At 25.8% G+C, this 21786-nt stretch overlaps 3 protein-coding genes, 1 long non-coding RNA gene and 1 pseudogene across 6 annotated transcripts; 3 read left to right on the top strand and 2 right to left on the bottom strand.

Annotated features, from left to right (window-relative positions):
• The first annotated feature begins 281 nt into the window (after positions 1 to 281).
• LOC122860078 (hyphally regulated cell wall protein 3-like) lies at positions 282 to 3116 on the top strand. 2 transcript variants are annotated; one of them, XM_044163733.1, is made up of 3 exons: positions 282 to 488; positions 567 to 663; positions 751 to 3116. In XM_044163733.1, exons 1-3 carry the CDS (start codon positions 429 to 431, stop codon positions 1596 to 1598), a joined length of 1005 nt encoding a protein of 334 aa, XP_044019668.1. In that variant the 5' UTR covers positions 282 to 428; the 3' UTR covers positions 1599 to 3116. Both variants share the same exon structure in this region, with proteins under 2 accessions (XP_044019668.1, XP_044019669.1).
• Positions 3117 to 3754: 638 nt separating this feature from the next.
• On the top strand, positions 3755 to 4915 carry LOC122860077. Its single transcript, XR_006374417.1, has 4 exons — positions 3755 to 3997; positions 4084 to 4389; positions 4451 to 4550; positions 4608 to 4915. It is a non-coding gene; the product is annotated as an uncharacterized LOC122860077 (long non-coding RNA).
• Positions 4916 to 5387: 472 nt separating this feature from the next.
• LOC122860076 lies at positions 5388 to 7104 on the bottom strand. The gene is made up of 3 exons (XM_044163732.1): positions 6909 to 7104; positions 6363 to 6814; positions 5388 to 6282 (listed from the first exon to the last, which is right to left on the bottom strand). The coding sequence occupies exons 1-3, from the start codon at positions 7066 to 7068 to the stop codon at positions 5566 to 5568; spliced, it is 1329 nt and encodes a 442-aa protein (XP_044019667.1). The 5' UTR covers positions 7069 to 7104; the 3' UTR covers positions 5388 to 5565.
• A 2736-nt stretch (positions 7105 to 9840) lies between these two features.
• Positions 9841 to 14099, top strand: LOC122860075 (28S ribosomal protein S9, mitochondrial-like). Of its 2 annotated transcripts, none has more exons than XM_044163729.1 (8): positions 9841 to 10395; positions 11942 to 12068; positions 12150 to 12247; positions 12324 to 12575; positions 12666 to 12698; positions 12765 to 12946; positions 13057 to 13314; positions 13417 to 14099. In XM_044163729.1, the coding sequence occupies exons 2-6, from the start codon at positions 12035 to 12037 to the stop codon at positions 12822 to 12824; spliced, it is 477 nt and encodes a 158-aa protein (XP_044019664.1). In that variant the 5' UTR covers positions 9841 to 10395; positions 11942 to 12034; the 3' UTR covers positions 12825 to 12946; positions 13057 to 13314; positions 13417 to 14099. The 2 variants fall into 2 exon arrangements, with proteins under 2 accessions (XP_044019664.1, XP_044019666.1); XM_044163731.1 differs by lacking the exon at positions 9841 to 10395 and adding an exon at positions 10641 to 10664 and having other exon boundaries at positions 13417 to 13934.
• Positions 14100 to 14151: 52 nt separating this feature from the next.
• Positions 14152 to 15435, bottom strand: LOC122860089 (annotated as a pseudogene).
• Between the last annotated feature and the right edge of the window lie 6351 nt (positions 15436 to 21786).

The following is a 21786-nucleotide window of genomic DNA, read 5'->3' as shown; positions in this document are numbered from 1 at the left end:
AGAAATAAGAAAAAAAAAGTTGAAAAAAATATGTAACAAAGCTTAATATAAATTTAGATTTTTATTTTTTATATAATTAATCATTTGTTTATGTGTTTTTATTATTTTAATCTTCTATTAATATCATCTTTAATGTGTATTTTAATTTATGATTTGAATAAAGTCGCGCCACTTTAGCCAATATGGCAACCGGTCAGCACTTCTTATTGGCTTAAAACAGCTTAAAAAAAAACCTATGCGCATGGACCTACCTGTATGTATACATCATCCCACATGACCATGAGTGTACATGTGTGCGTATGTCTAATAAGTTAAATGTTAATGTAAGTTAATAATAAAAACAAATAAAATAAAAAATACACCAGTTGTCGTGTAATTATAACAATTGTAATTAACAGCAACAGTACAATATAAATAAATTAATTAAAATGGCTGTTATAAATGAAGAAGAATGGCAGGCTCGATTCATTGCAATAGTAGAGGACGTAGTAAGTTTTTTTAATGTTTCTTCTTTAAACATATATGTATAACCTAAATAATTAATCATAATTTTTTGTATTATTTAGATAAGTAATCCTGTCAGGGGAAACGCCGCAGCAAAAAAAGCGTTGATACTAGAAAGATTGGAACCTATTTTAATTAATCAACCACAATTAAACAGAAGTAAGAAAATCGAAAAGACATATAGGTTATAGTATTATTTTTACAAAGTACTCATGATAATGTCATATTTGTTTTTTTTTTTTTTAGTATGTCAAAACACCAACAATTCCTTCGTTAAATCGGGTTTTCTTGAATACGTATTTTCCACTGAATGTTACAACGAAAGTATTAATGAGGAAACAAATGATTTAGAGTATCTTATCAATCTCTGTGGATCTAAATTATTGCAATTACATGCTCCTGGCTATACTAATTCTAAAATAATGCAGTCAATTAAAAATACTTGTACAAGACTTCAAGCAATTACCTTGTGCTTTAGAGAAATGAATAGCAATGATTTCATCAATGTATTTGATAATATACAGAATCTTAGAATACTAAGAATAAATTGGGGTTGTGTAAACTCAACTCTGCCAATGACTTTGGTCAGATCATTGGAAAGCCTGGTTGGAAGTTTAAAACATTTACAACTTAATCGTACACACGCTGATGATATATTTTTACCAGATTCATTGGCTTCAGTATTTCATCAATTAACTGTTATAGATAAATTGTATGTGGCATATTTTGGACTAAGTCAAATTATAATTCAGTCGATTAGTGGAATGATAAATTTGACTGATATAAATATATTCTTTTTTAAACTCAATAATCATCCATTATTCGATGAGAATATCGATATGTATCCAATTGGGAATTTGAAAAATCTTAAAAGTTTACACTTGTATTGTGATTATGGAATTACAGATAGATTTTTGATTAATCTTTGTAATAATGCAAAAGAATTGACTGATTTAAATATCATCGGTACAAATATATCAGATAATGGTATGATGGCAATCAATAATTTGAAACATTTAAAAATAATGAACCTTAATTTAGAGAAATTCAGATTCGAAAGCATAAATAAATTAATTACTGATCAATCAATTTAATGTATCAAGAATGAACAACTCGAGACTATGGAGCTTACTAATTGCAAAATGATCACTAACAAGTCAGTGGCCAAGCTTCTTGAAAATTTACCAAAGCTAAAAGATTTAGATGTCAGATACACGGGCGTCAACCATGAGTTGCCAAATGTCTTAGAAAAGGCTCGGGGGGGACACGAACCGGTTAATATCTTTGTTTCAATAAAAGACTATGATCAGAAATTTGAGTCATTAAAATCTGATCATATTACAATCGTGCCTGAAAATCAATACAGTAAATATCCTACGACAGATGAATCAAGTGAAGATGTTGAGCCTGAAGACGAAGATGATGGTTCAAATGATGGTTTAAATGATGGTTCAAATGATGGTTTAAATGATGGTTCAAATGATGGTTTAAATGATGGTTCAAATGATGGTTCAAATGATGGTTCAAATGATGGTTTAAATGATGGTTCAAATGATGGTTCAAATGATGGTTCAAATGATGATTCAAATGATGGTTCAAATGATGATTCAAATGATGGTTCAAATGATGATTCAAATGATGGTTCAAATCATGGTTCAAGTGATAATTCAAATGCTGAAGAATAAATTTGATATATAAATAAATTTAATTTAATATAAATAAATCATTTGTCATTATTCAATATTTAACTCTTTATTTAAAATTCAATAAATTTTTTTTTTTCATAATTATTATAATTATTAAATGCATTTATTTTAATGAAAATAATATTTTTATTTTTTAATCATAAATGCATGCTGATGCTTAGTTGATATCGATGTGACTAATAAATATTTTTTAATGCAAAAATAAAACAAATAGAAAAAAAAAATTAAAAAAATACGACAAAGATTTGATGGAAATCATCTTTGTATATGGCGCCATTCAATATTTTTGGATAAATGCCAAACAGATGTTAAGTCCTTTTGATGATTTATATTTTTTAAAAGTATAGGTAATTAATTATCCTTACCAACAGCATAATATATTTTTTTTTTCAAGCAACTTATTTGGTTGGGTAATGTATAAAATAATTCCAAATAACTTTCAGAGCTTGGTAATTTTTTTTATTCGTTGATAGTTTGAGAATTGGAAATCAATGTTAGGTGCTTATCATGTTGATTATCTTGTTGTGTGTCTATATTTTTTTTCTTTTGACTTGAAAAAGTGACTCTGCAGTAAAAAAATACCCTTCAATCGTAATTTTGAATCAAGATGAAGTTTATCAGATATCGATTGTAACAAAATAAATAATGAAAATAATACTTCAAGTATTTTTATTTTATTTTGATAAATTGTTCAGAATAATTTAAACAATCAACACATTGATTTTTCATTCTTGACACATTGATTTTCAATTAATCAAGATAATAATGTTCATTGGATAAACATATGAATGGGCAATAATTTTAAGTGAAAAAGGAACACTGGTGAAAATAAAAATTGCAATTGATGTTTTCATTCACACAATTAAAATAAAAAATGTCATTGTGCATATTTCCCAGTAGAATAAAGCTAATGAAAATAATTTTTTTTTATTATTTAAACTTGTCAATCTAACACAAGCATTTTTAATTATTGAAAAAATTTTTAAAATCTATTAATTCATTGAAATAAAAAGTTGAAAAAAAAAAACTCAACTCAAACTTTGAGCAATGTTTTTTAAATTTAATTTTCACATAAATTATCTACTGGTCTATTTGCAAATTTTGAATATATATTCATCTATTTTTAAGGATATTAAATAAAATCAATAATGTTTTATTTACGTCAGGAAGTTAATGAATGAATTTGAGTGACAAAAATTATTAATAGCAACTCAGTATGATAATTATAATGAATAAAATATTACTCCCAACGGATAAGAAGTTAAATTTATAATTTAAAAAAATTTTGAATAATCTATAAGCTCATTTAAACGTGATTTTATATGAAATTTTATCGTCAATAATTTGAATAAATTTAATTTAAAATAATTCATTAATAATTCTAGCAAAATATTTATTTTTATTATTATTTTTCTATTTTAAAATAGAATAAATGACATGTTAGAACAATAGAGCAAACTGGTGAATAGAAATCAATGTGAATGAGATTTTATTTTGTTGGACAACGAGGTCAAATAAATCGACTAAGCTGTAAATCTTTTTAATGCAAGACTTATCTGGTTTACGTTTTTTTTTTTTTTTTACTAAGAGCATTATCGTATACAATAATTTGACCTACATAAATGTATAAAAAATATTGTATTAATTAGAAAATATTTTACTTTTTCCAGGTGTTACCAGGTCTTTATGTTGGTAATTATCGTGATAGTAAAGATCAAGTACAATTAGAACAATTTCAAATAACACATATTTTATCAATTCATGATGCTGCACGTAGACTTCACTCTGTAAGTTGATATATATTTTTTTATTGGTCATTTTGCATATGTATATTATTTATTAATCAAAATGTTTTTTAAATTTGAATATTTAGGATAAACATTCTTTATGCAGCTGATACACCAGATCAAAATTTAACACAATATTTTTCACTTTGTAATGATTTAATTCAGTCTGCTCGTCTTCGTGGAGGAAATGTATTGATAAATTCGATACAATGCCAAATTTTTAAAATAACGATGATGCCCGAACTGTTAAAACATCATCAACTGGTTTTATACTCACGAATTCAGTAACTAGAAAGCCAAGAAGAAGGGCTTAATCAAATATACTTGTCGATCCTCTTGGTCTTTTGGGAAATATATTAAAACCCGCTAAAGAAATTGTCCGACAAGTTCAGGTAAATATTATTTTTCTTTACTCAATATTTTACTTGATATTTTAATTTCTTAACTCTCTAGAGAGCCAAGAAGAAGAGGTAAATCAAGTATTCTTGATGATCCTCTTGGTCTTTTGGGGACAACATCAAAATCTACTGAAGAAATTGTCCAACAAGTTCAGGTGAATATTATTTTTCTTTACTTAATATTTTACTTGATATTTTAATTTTTTGTACAGCCTAAAGTTGACGTGAAAAAATCAGTAAATGCATTACCACAAGATGATCTACCAGAATGATTAAGTGCTACAAAAAGAACAACAAATTCTGAAACATTAGATGATAAAATTAATAATAAAGAAGCTGAAGTACCAAATTTAACATCAACATTTGATGTAAAAAATAATACAAATGATAAAAATACTAAAAATAAATGTAATAATAATTTATCATTGTTAACTGGAACCCAGCTTTAACAAGCTTTAATTGTTGTTATTTATCAACAAGAACATGAACTTCGTACTGCCAAAATATTAACAGAACATAGCGATCAACTCAATGATATTGTTTCTACGTTTTTGTCAAATAATAAATGAATTAAATTTTTCAACAATCATTATTTGTTTCGAAATTTAGATTGATGGTTTCAGATGATTCGTTTTTTTTTTTTCATGTATGAACACATGACAGTTGAGTGAAATAAAATCCTACAATACACTCAGCCACCCACCATAAATAATCAAAAGTAATGAAAACTGCTAATTGCACACCAGCTATCAATAAAAAAAAAACAGAAAATATTATTTAAACAAATAATATTGTTTTTATATGAATTTATAATGATTATTAAAATTAGCTGGTAAGTATATAAAAAACTGCATGAAAATTTGTATGAAACACTTGGAATTATATTACAATTTATAAATAATATTATTTAAAGCTACATGGGTATCATTTTAACTATCAATAATTTTATTTAACTAGAAATAACAATAGAATAAAAATAAATTAATCACATGTAAATATTTAAATCAAAACCTTATTTATTTTTTAATATAATAAAAAAAAAAACCTTATTTATTTTATTTTTATAATTTTTAATGGTTTTTTAACAAAGTAGTTTTATGATTTATTACATAATTAAAACACATGTTCATGGAAAAATACAATAGTAATAATAATTATTATCATATATTATTAATTAATTGATGAATCTTCAAATGGAGGCACAAAATGAACATTAACTGATTTTGCTAATGACTCGAAAGCACCATTACGATTTTTAAAGGAAACAAACACAAATATTGGTCTTTTACGATGTCTCATTGAGTCAGATATTTCTTCAACAACTTCAAAAGTTACTTTTGTATTTTTAATGTATAAATGTTTTAAACTTGGTGCTTTTTTAACAAGTTCAATCACTGATCTATTAGTAATTTCAAGGCAATTCGAAAAATCCAATTTGCGTAATTTTTGATTACATAAGCTTCGAATTGATTTATCGGTGATGAACTCATTTTTTTTTTCAATTACATCAGCTGAATAAATATCAATTAAACAAAAATCGAGGTATTCTAATTGTCTCAACTTACGAAATGCAATAATACCTTTATCTGTTATATTTGTACCAATTATAGATAAACGTTGTAATTGCTTAGCATTATTACAAAGATTAATTAAAAATTCATCTGTAACACCACAATTCCAACCAATACGTAATATTTTCAAAGTTTTTAAATTGCCAATTGGATACATAGTGATATTTTTATCAAACACTGGATAAGTATTCTCTGGGTAAGGCCCTAATCTCAGGTTAACCAAATTCTCAATTTTACCTATCGACTGGAGTAATGGTTGACTTAGTCCAAAACCAAATATACCTAACTCTTCCAAAGCAACCAATTTAGGAAATATCTGAAAAATAAATAAATTTATTAAAAAATTAAATAAATTTTTTTCAATGCATAATATATCAGTTAAAAATTTAAATTTACCCAAGCCAATGAGTCTGGTAAGGAAATATCATTTTGCTTTAAATTATTTCTAAGAAATAAATATTTCAAGGTTCCACCAACTTGTTCCAATGACTCAACCAAAGTCATTGGTAAAGTTGAATTTTCACATTCCCATTGAATCCTCAGCCCTTTGAGATTAATCATATTAGAAAAAACATTTCTAAAATCTTCACTTTCAATTCTTTTAAATCGTAATCGAAGTTGCTTAAGATTTGGGCAATTATTGTTAATTAATGGCATTATTTGTGAATTAGGATAGCTTGTTACATCTAGACAAGTTAATTTAGGTCCACATAGATCAATTACATATTTTAAATCATTTCGTTCTGAATGATAATAATCCTCATCATAATCCTCATCATAATGGGAATCATGAAAAATATATGTTGTAAAGCTTGAAGAAACAAATTTGTTCCGAAAATCTTCGCATACTGAAAAATTAATTAATCATTATCATTAGTACATTTATAATTATACGAAATTTAATTTTTATCATTAAAAATTATACTGTTGTTATTTTCTTACGTTTTTCGAAATGTGGATGAACACGAAATTGGTGATCCATTTCGAACATAAGCATATCATAATGTGCCATTAATTTTTCTTTTTTTTCCTTATCCATTATGGGATTTTCAAAATTTTTTTCATCTTCATCATCGTCATCATTTTCTTTTATGATTTCCATTATTTCATTACGTAGATAATAATTTTCGTCGCGTGCCTTGAGCTATAATAAAAAAAATTAATTTATTATTTTATTCAAATAACAATAAATAATTAGAGCAGCTAAAAACTCAATTAATCAACTATATATTCACTTGATTTTGATATAATATAAAATTCAAAACTTACTTCTTCGTTTGGAATTAACATATTTTTTTCAAGACATTCGGTGGGACTTAAATAATTATCCAGATTAGTATTCATTTTTTATTTTCAGCTAATCTAAAAAAAAAAAAAAAAATGGATCAATTATTTCAACTTCAAATACTAAATTTTAAAAATTTGTTGGAAAATTTATTGCAATTTATATACCTTTTTCTTCCAATGAACGTAAATGAAATGGTGTAGTTTAAAACACTTTAAGCAGCAACTTGTCAAATAGAAATGACTAATGAAGCTATGCTTATTGAATATTGTGTATTGAAGTATGTTCAGCAAATCAATTGCCTGTAATTTTTTTCAAGATCGTTGTAGACCTTACATGAACTGAACTTTAACGGGGTGTGTATAAACGTATAAATACTTAACGTATAACGCAGAATTACAATTAACGCGTATGAGATACTAGATAAATTTATTCTACATTTATTTATATAGATTTTAGAAAGTAGGTAGGTGCGTTGTGAATTGTAAAATGAGGTTTGGATATCTAAAATGGATGGCTGAAGCTCACTCAAGCTCACGAGTCACGATAAGCTAAAAATTTCCGCTTGTAAACATGGCGGCTGTAAAATCAATTTCTATGTAAATCGCATATGGAAACGCCTAAATATGGAAACTGGGAACGTCAAACTCAGAAATCAAACTGCTCGACAAAAATCTTTTGCGCATGTCCGAATTATTATTCGAGTGGGAGCTCGGAAACATTCGGCAACGCACACAAATTCATTGTGTATACATGTGAACCGAACGGATTATTTGGACATGCGCAAAAAATTTTTTTCGAGGAGTATGACTGCAACGGAGAGATTGTCGGCACCGTAATAAATCCGAACAGCCCACTTGAGCCCACTTATCATATGGGAAAGCATAGGTGATGCGCAATATGAGAGCTGTGTTCGATGGTCGTCTCGGCTCAGTTCCGTTGTAGTGATGTCGACTGATACGGTATTTGGTATTTTACCGGTATTAAATACGGTAAAATACGGTATTTGGTATCAAATTGAAATACCATACCAATATGCCTTTTACCGATTTTTCCATGTAAATACCGTAAAATACGAGTAAAATTTTCGATACGGTATTTTTACAACTATATAGGTGAAAATACGGTATTTTCTGTTTTTGGTACCAGCAAAAAAAAATTTTTTTTCATATAATTTCTAAATTATCAACCGTGGCACTGGTCATTAATAGCGGCCATATTTGATATTTTGTTTTATTGTCAAATGTCAATTGCTCAGCTGTTTTTATTATATTGCACATTCCACATTGACATTATTATTTTAAAAGCCGATATAATAACAAAGAAACTTATTAAGTGTAATGAAAATTTATTAATATAAATACTTCTTCCAATAATACTAACTTTTTTTATTTAAAAAAACCTTATTTTTTTAAGGACAAATATTTTTTTTTTTTTATATTTTAATTTTGCTATATAATTTATTTACTGAATTTATTTATTGAATTTATTTATCATCTATAACTTCGTATGTATTTATTTTTATTTATACAATAAAATCAAGTTATGTTCATATATTTTTTATTTTTCAATACCATGAGTAACATCTCTATAGTTGTAAATACCGTATTGGTATCGAAAATTTCACTGATACCGTATTTTTACATACAGATTATTGATACGGTATTGAATGGTAAATTACCGTATCAATACCGTATTTTGTACCGTATTTGGTATCAAAAATAAAATACCGGTATTTGCACATCACTATTCCGTTGGTTCCGTCTAGTGATGTCGACTGATACGGTATTTAGTATTTTACCGGTATTAAATACGGTAAAATACGGTATTTGGTATCAAATTGAAATACCATACCAATATGCCTTTTACCGATTTTTTTATGTAAATACCGTAAGATACGAGTAAAATTTTCGATACGGTATTTTTACAACTATATAGGTGAAAATACGGTATTTTCTGTTTTTGGTACCAGCAAAAAAAAATTTTTTTTTTTTTTTTTCATATAATTTCTAGATTATCAACCGTGGCACTGGTCATTAATAGCGGCCATATTTGATATTGTGTTTTATTGTCAAATGTCAATTGCTCAGCTGTTTTTATTATATTGCACATTCCACATTGACATTATTATTTTAAAAGCCGATATAATAACAAAGAAACTTATTAAGTGTAATGAAAATTTATTAATATAAATACTTCTTCCAATAATACTAACTTTTTTTATTTAAAAAAACCTTATTTTTTTAAGGACAAATATTTTTTTTTTTTTATATTTTAATTTTGCTATATAATTTATTTACTGAATTTATTTATTGAATTTATTTATCATCTATAACTTCGTATGTATTTATTTTTATTTATACAATAAAATCAAGTTATGTTCATATATTTTTCATTTTTCAATACCATGAGTAACATCTCTATAGTTGTAAATACGGTATTGGTATCGAAAATTTCACTAATACCGTATTTTTACATACAGATTATTGATACGGTATTGAATGGTAAATTACCGTATCAATACCGTATTTTGTACCGTATTTGGTATCAAAAATAAAATACCGGTATTTGCACATCACTAGTTCCGTCTCACCGGCTCACTTATGGCGCTAGCGACGTACGGTTGTTTGAAGAACTACAAAGGCACAAAATCTCAATACAGGTGCTTATCTATATGGACATATGGTGCAGCTGACTGCAGACAACAGCAGAGTGCAGACAATCTAGTGCAATCTCGCTGCTTAGTTTATATACTTATTTATATTTAATACAATTTAATATTATTACTAAGTATATATTAATATATATATACTTATATTATTTGAAGTAGGTATTTAATAATATACGGCAAAATCAACTAAATTATATAACTTTAAAAAATTTACTAAAATATAGGTAGAAATTTTATATTGCCGATAAGTAAAAACAAGTAAAAAATTCATGTAGTGTTGTTCAGTGTTGTTATTGTTATTAAATAAATGACAGTTGCTGTTGCAGTGTTATTTGTTATATACCTACAGTATTTTTTTTGAATTGGCGTTGACTGTATCATGCGGATTTTTTATTAGATCCAATGTTTACAGAAATGTTATTAAAAATATAGGTAATGCTTGTTCATCAACATCGTATTTAACTCAACAAAATGTAAGTAAATTTATTTTTGCTTGTTAAACAATTGTCATGACAATTTTGATATATTTATTTATAACTGCTTCTATGCATAACCTAAAAATTGAAAATGAGAAATGTAAACAACATAATATATTAAAATATTACCGACGTGAACCTAGAACCACCGTTCGTCTAAAAAAATCGTAGGTAGGCTGATTCGACGCGTCTTGAATTGTAGTTAATTGTAGTGAAAAGTGTTTTAATTGTAGTTAAAAAAATAAGGGTTAAATAAAGGGTTAAAAGTAAACTTTTTTAAAAATAGCCTTAGGACATTGCAAATAGGTCAAAAAGCTTCGTTTGGAATTGTAGTTAATTGTAGTGAAAAGGGTTTTGATTGTAGTTCAAAAAATACTTGTGAAAAATTAAAATTAAAATTCTGGAGCAAAACTCATATTAATTTTTCTAGTTATCTCTAACAGTCGTACATAATCTCTTTAGATGCGTCCTGAATTGTAGTTAATTGTAGTAAAAAGGATTTTAATTGTAGTTCAAAAAATAAGGAATAAATAAAGGGTTGACTTATCAACTTTTTTGAAAATAGTCTTAAGACATTGCAAATAGGTCGGATAGTTTCGTTTGGAATTGTAGTTAATTGTAGTGAAAAGGGTTTTAATTGTAGTTCAAAAAATACTTATGAAAAATTAAAATTAAAATTTCGGAGCAAAACTCATATTAATATTTCTAGTTATCTCTAAAAAATTGTACGTAGTCTCATTAGATGCGTCTTAAATTGTAGTTAATTGTAGTAAAAAACATTTTAATTGTAGTTAAAAAAATAGTGGGCAAAGAAATTGTAGGAATTTTAATATGAATTATTCTACAAAATTTATTCCTTATTTTTTAAACTACAATTAAAACCCTTTCACTAAATTCTAAATTCAACAAGCTTTTAACTATGTGCAATGTCCTAAGGTTATTTTTGAAAAAGTTTGCTTTTAACCCTTCATTTACCCTTTATTTATTCAACTACAATTAAAATCCTTTCCACTACAATTAACTACAATTCAACACGCGTCTAATGAGACTACGTACAATTTTTTAGAGATAACTAGAAATATTAATATGAGTTTTGCTCCGAAATTTTAATTTTAATTTTTCATAAGTATTTTTTGAACTACAATTAAAACCCTTTCTATTAACTACAATTCCAAACGAAACTATCCGACCTATTTGCAATGTCTTAAGACTATTTTCAAAAAAGTTGATAAGTCAACCCTTTATTTATTCCTTATTTGTTGAACAACAATTAAAACCCTTTTCACTACAATTAACTACAATTCCAAACGAAGCTTTTTGACCTATTTGCAATGTCCTAAGGCTATTTTTAAAAAAGTTTACTTTTAACCCTTTATTTAACCCTTATTTTTTTAACTACAATTAAAACACTTTTCACTACAATTAACTACAATTCAAGACGCGTCGAATCAGCCTACCTACGATTTTTTTAGACGAACGGCGGTTCTAGGTTCACGTCGGTTAAAATATTTGTTTATTAATTTATATATTTGTTTACTTCTAGAATGTTATTCTAAGGTTTTCATCAGTATCAGTTGATATTAATCATGTTATCAATGAGGGTGAACCAAAACAACAAAAAAAACTTAGCAAAGCTATGAAAGCTTATTTGCAACGTGCAAAAGAACATGGTAAGTTGTTTATATTAATTTTATATCAAGCTAATGATTGTTAAATTAAGACAAATAATTGATTGAAATTTTAAATTTTAGATGAATTTATTCACAAAAAAACTCAGGAATATTTAATTGGGAAACGACATTTAGCTAATATGATGGGTCTAGATTCATTTACACAAAAAGATGTTAATGCAAGTATTATATTAATTAATATAAATAATTAATTATAACTTTATTAATATTTATTTATTAAATTAAATTATACAGGCTGCAATACAATATTTATTTCCTTCTGGTATATTTGATCCAAGAGCACGTCCAATAATGGATGAACCAGAAAAAATACATCCTAAAAAAAAAGCTGCTGAATTTGATATTGAAGGAAGACCATTTTCATCACTAGTATTTTATTCTGCTGAAAGATTAGCTGAACATCCATACTTAGCTCATGCCAAGGATCTTTTAATGAAATTTAGAGAAATTATCAAAGTACAAACTGAAGGAATAATGATAACTCTTGTAAGTTGAATTAAAAAAAACAAAAACAACAACAACTATAAATATAATAATATTCTATTCATTGTTCAATTTTGTTTGTTATATTTTTAGTTGGAGTACAACGACCATTTATTGTTGTCAAAGGTAAATAAATTTATTACTTTTAATAGTCACTATTATTATTTAACTTGATTAATTTATTTTAATTAGATTGCCAAAGAAAATCATCAAAAGAAACCGTTAAAATTTGGGGTAATGGAACTGGATTAATAAATATTAATGGACAAGATATTACATATTTTTACGAAAAATATCATCGAGAACAAGAAGCGCGTTGCGACTTGCTAGCCTTGTTATTCCTGGAGAACAAAAGAAACCGTTAAAAAAAAAAGGTTTAATTTGTCCTTATAAATTAAATAATTGATATTAATAATTGATTAACTAATTAATTGATTCTTTTGTTTAAATATATCTTGCATAAAAAAATTGATAATAATGAAAGAAAGCAAAAATAATACGTCAGCAGTTGTTAATGGTGCTGGTGGATTGATGGATGATCCAGTCCAAACTCTACTAGTTGAGAATAAAAAATTAGAAAGTAATTGTATTTTACTAGCTACAGTACAACAACTGTACAATGGTACACCTGATTCATTTTTTATTTGTGGTATACCAGCTAAGATAATACGTCTTTATGGAATTGTTCGTAAAATTGATATTGTTGCAACAAAAATATCATTTTGATTTGAGGATAAAACAGGTAGCTATCATATAATTTTAATTATTCATTATTCATTTGTTTATTTTTTTTAAATAATATATCAATTAATAATAATTATGATTTTTTTAATGATTCAAATAGGAACAGTAACAGCAATACGTTGGCTTGAAGCTGAAGAACACAGAGATGATAATATTCCACTTAATAAATATGCCAGAATAATTGGAAGTCTACGTGAACAAGCTAATCTTGGTCGTTATTTATTGGTATTAAATATAATACCAATAAATAATCTTTATACTGTTCAATTACATTCATATGAAATAATATATATGACATTATTATTCCATGCAGAGTCGTACAGAAAATGGAAATAATCATGTTGATGATGATTTTATTCAAAGATTTAAAGAAGAAACTTTAATTAATGGCTCACATAATATTCGTGATGAATATGCAGGTGAAAAATAGATCATTAGAAATATACATGATGATGAAGTGATTTTTTTGACTCATCAAAGACTTTAAAAAAAGTTGCACAAATAATTATTTTAAAACAATACATGATTATTTATAATTTTTGTATTGAAATAAAACATTCAAGTGTCTTGTTCACTTTTGATAAGGTAACAATTAAGTTTATATAATTTTCATGATGAACCCATCAAGTATAATAGAATAAAAAATTATTTTTTCATAAAATTCATTTGTTTAATTTCTTTAGTTACAATTGTTTATTACGTTTTTTTTTTCTGTAAAGTGAAATAAATTAATACAAGAGTTAAAGTTGTTTAAAATAAAAAAAGTCTTTAGTTTAATTAGAATTATTATGATTATTAATTTCTTTATTTATTTATTAATCATTAAACATAGACATTAAAGTTGATGAATTTTACAAATATTTTCATGAGGAATTCTTTTTAATATTGATTTATCAATAAGCTCAACATCAACACTGAATTCATCAGTTCTAACTTTTTTAAGTACAGCAATGGAACCAGTTTTGTGACCCTTGACAATTAAAACTTCTCTGGCAATACTAGGTATCACTGTTTCTAGATGTTCTTGATCTAATTTAACAACATGGCCATTGGCATCATCTGGAGATATGATTTTAACTTTTCCAACAAAACCTGACTCTAGTACTGGATCTAGAATGACACCCTTGGCCTTGTAATACTTGGAACCAAGTGTTTTTGTGATAATTTTAACAACTAAATTTGGTTTTAACCATCCAGACTGTTGTTCTATTTCTTCATGTAGTCTTTTGGAGCCTTTTCTTGATGAACTTAATGATGATGATGATGATTTAATATGATAATTATCATTTTCAATAATACCAAGTGGTTCATCTTTAATTTTAATTTTTAACTTGGATGATTCAACAGATCTTGGTGCACATGCCAATCCATCAATCACTGATACTTTTGGTTGCAAATTAAGCTTCAAAACAAGTGGACCATCATCATCTGTACGTATTAAAGGTACAACATTATTATCAGCATTATTATTGTTTTCTTTACGTCCTTGTTCAACTTGTTTTTCAATAAAATCCATCATTCTTTCTTGATCGTCTTTATCCATTTTAGTTTTTTTAGCTTTTTTTTCTTGTGCAGCGAGTGTTTCTGGATCTCTGTCAATATATTTTACATACAATTTTCCTTCTGTTTCATCAACAACACATTTACCAGTTTTACCAAGCCATTTAACAAAAGCTGTGAAACTTAACCACATTGTTGAATTCCTGTGGACATGATGACGGTCAGCTATAAAACGTTGATACATTTTATTTGCTGATATACGTTCTGAGCCACATTGACGTAATACAGACAAAAAACCATCAGAAAATTTACTTGAAAATTCTTTCATAAACTTCTGAGGATTATCAGCGAAAAATAAAAGTTGACGATGATGAGATTCTGACATTGTATGACATTTAAAACCATTTTCATCACGACATTGTTTTTCACACATTTGACTGCATTTGACAATACCATCGTAATTTTTGAAGTCCTTTTGATTTTATCTTGTTGGCAATATATTTGGGAGTTCCAACTTCATGTTTACCCATTTTTTTTAAATATAATTTCAAATTAATTTTCAGTCTAAAACGAATAATGACTTTTAAAAGACTGATTAGACTAATTTGTCAACACTCAGCAGTCAGCACACGTGGTAATACATAAATACATAATGATAAACGTCAGTGAATGAGTAAACGTATTATAATAAAATTCTTATTGTCGATGAGTAGAAATTTTATATTGCCGATATGTAAAAAAATTCAGATTGTTATAGTTATTATTATCAACTGACAATTGTTATAACAATGACATAACAATAGAATAAAAATAAATTAATGATATATAAATATTTAAATTTAAACATTATTTATTTTTTTTTATATAATTTTTAATTTTTTTTTAACAGTAGTTTTATGATTTATTACATAATTGAAACACATGTCCATGAAAAAATACAATAGTAATAATAATAATTATCATATATTATTAATTATTTGATGAATCTTCAAATGGAGGCACAAAATGAACATTAACTGATTCTGCTAATGATTCGAAAGTACCATTACGATTTTTGAAGGAAACAAACACAAATATTGGTCTTTTACGATGTCTCATTAAAAATCAATATTTATTCAAAATTCGAATGTTACTTTTTGTATTTTTTAATATACAGGATGAACGTAAATGGAAAATTGAGTATACTACAGATTGTATGTGAAATTTTTAAATTAGTAAATTTTTTTTACAGTTTGGGTCTACGATTTGTAACTGAGTTATTAACGTTTTAAGTTGACCAATGAGAATCGAGGTCTTAGAATTATTATCGTATGGCATTGAATCCATGTTATGTTTACGTGAAATGGATTAAAGATTTTGTTTTAATTAATTCAAATTAGAACCAGATAGGCCCAAATCATAAATTGCTGATTAATTTAAAACTGCATGGCTCATATACACAGCATTCACATAATTATGACAAATGATATTTTAATTTAAAATCACATTTATATTTTGATCACATTATATGATTTATTTTTGATACTATCGCCCTGATTATCAAACGGAAGCCTCAGTTATTTCTATGCTATATCTTTATATACTAGAGATTCAATGACACGTCATATTTGGTGTTATTAACAAAAAAAACAATAAATTTTTAATTAGAGAAAAATTAATTTATAAATAAAATTTGACGATGACTAATAGAATGCTTAGGTACAGTTACGAATATGAAATTAAAAGCCTTTTTGATTTGTACTAATTTTTTAATAATGTTAAAATTATTTATTTTATTTACACGTTATTGAAAATGGAAAACAGGTTAATTTTTCAAATTGACTCGGAACATCAAAAATTCTAAATGATCAAATTATTTTTATTAATTTGTGCTAATAAAATCCAAATTATTACCTGATTAAGAACAATGATAAAAAAAAGTTACTGAAAAATTTTATACAATAAACAAAAGCATTGTGTTTTAAAATGATGAATCAACACCATTTATTTCCTATTTATTTCAAATAAAAAAGAGCAATTCTGGTGGAAATATTTCTCCGGCATTAATCCTTTTGGTCCATTTTTTGAGAAATTACTTGACATGAATCAATGCTGATTTTTGTATCCTTCATTGATCTGATGCCGAAATAATTTTGCTGGTACTAATTTCGTACCGACGAAGTACTAGGCATAATATTATCATTAAGTAATGCATGATGCAAAAGTAATTCCGTTTAATATTTACACCAGAGGAGAAAAGCACAACTTGTATCAATAAAATAAAAGTTAACCTCAATAACAATAACATAGATTGTAAATTAAAATTTTTAGCTGACGTCTTTCTATCAAAAAATTTATTGAAGGCAATATGCAAATGTTAATAAATAATTGTCGTTCAACAATTTTTCATCTATGGTCTGTCATCATCTTATTTATTGTAAAAGAAATAGTTTACTATAAATAAAATTCACAATAATTTGTTATTATTATTGATGTATGAATTCCGATTTTATGAATGCAAAATATTTATTTTGATCTTTTCTTTAAATTAGATAAAATTCAATTAAAAATAAGCCATTTGTTTATTATATGAACATTTTAGAGCAAATATTTTATTTTTGTAATTGTTTTGATAAAAATCAATATTTGTAAAATTAATACAAAATATTTGATTATTTAACAAAGTATTGTAAATTTGAATTCTCGGTAAACTATTTTTTTTAAATATATTAAAAGTACAATTTTATTTCATTGATTCAAATAAGCTCATGATTTTTTTTTTCAAGAATAAAGAAAAAATTATTATCATTATTTATTATCGAGGTTATTAATACAATTGTTAATAATCAATTTTCGTCAAATAATTTTTTCATATTATTTTCAATTGTAGGACAAATTTATTATTATTAATATAAAATAACACATGACTTTTCTTTCGAACAATTGTTAAATTTATTTATAAATATTGTTGAATTATTTTTTTTGAAAAATGTGGTGATTTTATTTAAACCAATGAATTCATTTTTCATAATATGATTGAATAAAAATTGATTATTCAAAATTTTAATTAACAATAATTTGTTATTATTGTTAATTATGTACAAATCTTGATTTCAATGCTTACAGATTCGCGTTTGCCATATTTCAAAATGAATCTATCTTTTTTTTTGTGTTGAATGTATTTTTTTTTTTAATTTTTCAATGTTTTTATTTATAACACATTAATTATTCTTTTATTTTATAACAAATCAATCAAATATTGGTAAATCGTTTGAAGGTTATGACATTGATATTTTTGACAGATATAAAATATTTATTTAAAATCACATATGTCAAAACAAATACATATGTATATGCAATTATGAACCTATATCGAATTTATACGACATGATATTTAATATTCCAATAGATTCATTAAATTAAAAATGATTTTTAAGTTTGAAAAATGGAAAGAGCCAAGTTCAAATTTGGATGATCATAAAAAATGTGAAGCCATGACACCAATGCTTTTTTTATTTAGGACATTTTAATTTCAAAAATTTTATATTTTTTGATCACATTATGTGATTATTCTATCAATGTAATGATCAATAAATAAATCACATAATGTGATCAAAAATATAAATGTGATTTTAAATTAAAAATACTTGTAAGATCACATTATGTGATTTATTTCTTGATAAAATTGATAGAATAATCACATAATGTGATCAAAAAAATATAAAGTTTTTCAAATTAAAATGTGATCAAAATATAAATCACATAATGTGATCAAAATAAATGTGATTTTAGAATAAAATGATAATTTTATCATAATTAGTTGAGTGCTATGTGTGTGTGAGTAATACAATGTAGATCATCCAATGAATTTATGATTTAGCTCTATCTGGCGTTCGAATTTTGAATTAATTAAAAAGCAAAAATATTTTAATATAATTGGCGCGTAATCACATATTGGGTTCAGACGCATAATGATAATAATTATCGACGCTCGATTCTCATTGGTCAACTTAAAACGTTAATAACTCAGTCACAAAGCGTCGTAGACCCAAACTGTAAAAACATTTACTATTTAAAATTTCACGTACAATCTCGTAGTATACTCAGTGTTCGCCATTTACGCTTCATCCTGTATAAATGTTTTAAACGTGGTGCTTTTTCAACAAGTTCAATCACTGATCTATTAGTAATTTCAAGGCAATTTGATAAATCCAATTTGCGCAATTTTTTATTACATAAGCTTCGAATTGATTTATCAGTGATAAACTCGAGGGGCTATTCACGGCCAGATTTAGTGACACCATGACTACATAATGTAGTCAAAAAAGACAAATACTACACCTACTACACCTTATAATAACTACAATAACTACACCTTGACTACACCAACCAAATACGATGACTACAATACTACAATGACTACACCATTTACTACAATAACTACACTTTTAAAGTTTTTATTATTATTATTATTGATATATTAATTAATATTATTAATACTATTATTATTGAATAATAATAATTATTATTATTATCATTAATATTATTATTATAATATGATGGGATTATTTATATGGGGTATTAATGATAGAATTAAATTTATTGGAATGTATTTATTTTCTTATTCTATATATTCAATAAACCGCTTTAATAATATCAAATAATATTTTATATAGATATCATTTTATATATTTATATGTCAAATATATACTATAGTGTTCATCAAGAAAATGTATGTGCATATTTTTTTTTCTTTTGATTTTATATTTTAATACTTTTCATTAAAAATATTTGTACTTTTTTTTTTTAAGGTTGATTCTGGAAATCTGAAATCGCAACAGATTTTTTTTTTTTTATCTTATGTTTAAATGAAATAATTATCTACATTGTCAAAAAATTTTTTTCAAAACGCAACAGAAAAGTACGTTAAATTTCTATCAGTTAGTAGTGCTAGAAAAGACAAATTTTTGATATAAATTTTTAGTATTTCGTCTGTTGCGTTTTAAAAATAAATAACTTTAAAATTCAAAAATTTCGCGAGAAACGCAGCACACAGACATGAACACAAGCATGGTTTCAGTGTACGACGTAAACTTTGTTTGCTAGTGTGTTGCCGCACATACTACTAAAGAACTTAGTTTTTTCATCAGTGGCGCCACAAAAAATTTTAGGACACGGGAATAAAAAATAGCGTTATTGATATACGGGCCCTTCGTGGCATAAATATTGGTTCGGTGATGCGACTGGGAATCAACCTTAATGTCATTTAAAAAATATTGTTTTATTTTTTGAACTGTAATCTCATTTTCCTTTTATTTTTTCTTTATTATTACGAATGACTCCATAACACTACGAAATACTACACCATACTACATAAAACTACAAATAACTTCGTGAAATAACTACAAAAGTTGTAGTCAAAAAATTACAATTACTACATAACTAGACCTTTACTACACCATGACTACATTCAGAGTGACACCATGACTACACCAATGAATAGCCCCTCGGATAAACTCATTTTTTTTTTCAATTACATCAGCTGAATAAATATTAATTAAACAAAAAACGAGGTATTCTAATTGTTTCAACTTATACGAAATGCAATAATACCTTTATCTGTTATATTTGTACCAATTATAGATAAACTTCGTAATTGCTTAGCATTATTACAAAGATTAATTAAAAATTCATCTGTAACACCACAATTCCAACCAATACGTAATATTTTCAAAGTTTTTGAATTGCCTATTTGATACATAGTGATATTTTTATCAAACACTGGATAATCATTCTCTGGGTAAGGCCCTAACCTCAGGTTAACCAAATTCTCAATTTTACCTATCGACTGGAGTAATGGTTGACTTAGTGAAAAACCAAATATACATAACTCTCCAAAGCAACCAATTTAGAAAATATCTGAAAAATAAATAAATTTATTAAAAAATTAAATAAATTTTTTTCAATGCATAATATATCAGTTAAAAATTTAAATTTACCCAAGCCAATGAGTCTGGTAAGGAAATATCATTTTGCTTTAAATTATTTCTAAGAAATAAATATTTCAAGGTTCCACCAACTTGTTCCAATGACTCAACCAAAGTCATTGGTAAAGTTGAATTTTCACATTCCCATTGAATCCTCAGCCCTTTGAGATTAATCATATTAGAAAAAACATTTCTAAAATCTTCACTTTCAATTCTTTTAAATCGTAATCGAAGTTGCTTAAGATTTTGGCAATTATTGTTAATTAATGGCATTATTTGTGAATTAGGATATAGCTTGTTACATCTAGACAAGTTAATTTAGGTCCACATAGATCAATTACATATTTTAAATCATTTTGTTCTGAATGATAATAGTCCTCATCATAATCCTCATTATAATGGGAATCATGAAAAATATATGTTGTAAAGCTTATAGTATACTATATCATCATTGTACATTTTTAATGAGTTTTTATTTTTCTATAATAATTATTATAGGTTTTATAAATCATGTGATATCTATTGACGCAGGTGATTTATCAAAAAATTGCGATTAAAAAAATCATATATATCTATACATAGGTAACAATAAAGCTCAATTTTATTTACGGTAACGCTATTGGCACTCAATACGGGGGAATTTACGGGGACATTTATACAGGTTACGAGAAAATTTACGGTAAACATAGCCACCGTTGTATGTGTAGGACTGATTACATTGTATGTGAAACCCGTAAATGTCCCCGTATTTCCCGTAAATTTCCCCGTATGAGTGCCAATAACGATTTCGTTTTATTTACGCGTTCTTCATATTTTCTTATATATTTTATAGCCGAATGTAGCCAAAAAAAATTTTTTTTTTATTATTTTTTTGATGATAAAATAAAATTGACAGAATTCAAAAGAAACTCATACTTATACATTACAGTAGTCATCGAATTCTTCAGAAGTGAACACAACTATTTTTAACAAACATATTCCGTATTTAAAATTTGTATCAAAGC

This window comes from Aphidius gifuensis, unplaced genomic scaffold (genome assembly GCF_014905175.1).
Source record: "Aphidius gifuensis isolate YNYX2018 unplaced genomic scaffold, ASM1490517v1 Contig6, whole genome shotgun sequence".
Lineage (NCBI taxonomy): Eukaryota > Metazoa > Arthropoda > Insecta > Hymenoptera > Braconidae > Aphidius > Aphidius gifuensis.
Note: the sequence above shows the minus strand (reverse complement) of the source record. Positions and strands in the feature narration are given on the sequence as shown.

What these genes read in the sequence shown, in the direction of transcription:
- LOC122860075 (XM_044163729.1), top strand. Translation starts at nt 12,035, where the DNA reads ATGAAAGCTTATTTGCAACGTGCAAAAGAACATG. An exon ending in AAGGAATAATGATAACTCTT is followed by an intron (nt 12,576 to 12,665) that starts GTAAGTTGAATT and finishes TTATATTTTTAG; the next exon opens with TTGGAGTACAACGACCATTT. An exon ending in ACCATTTATTGTTGTCAAAG is followed by an intron (nt 12,699 to 12,764) that starts GTAAATAAATTT and finishes TATTTTAATTAG; the next exon opens with ATTGCCAAAGAAAATCATCA.
- LOC122860078 (XM_044163733.1), top strand. Translation starts at nt 429, where the DNA reads ATGGCTGTTATAAATGAAGAAGAATGGCAGGCTCGATTCATTGCAATA. An exon ending in TTGCAATAGTAGAGGACGTA is followed by an intron (nt 489 to 566) that starts GTAAGTTTTTTT and finishes TGTATTATTTAG; the next exon opens with ATAAGTAATCCTGTCAGGGG. An exon ending in TCAACCACAATTAAACAGAA is followed by an intron (nt 664 to 750) that starts GTAAGAAAATCG and finishes TTTTTTTTTTAG; the next exon opens with TATGTCAAAACACCAACAAT.
- LOC122860076 (XM_044163732.1), bottom strand. Translation starts at nt 7,068, where the DNA reads ATGGAAATCATAAAAGAAAATGATGACGATGATGAAGATGAAAAAAAT. An exon ending in TCATCCACATTTCGAAAAAC is followed by an intron (nt 6,815 to 6,908) that starts GTAAGAAAATAA and finishes TTAATTTTTCAG; the next exon opens with TATGCGAAGATTTTCGGAAC. An exon ending in TACCAGACTCATTGGCTTGG is followed by an intron (nt 6,283 to 6,362) that starts GTAAATTTAAAT and finishes TTTATTTTTCAG; the next exon opens with ATATTTCCTAAATTGGTTGC.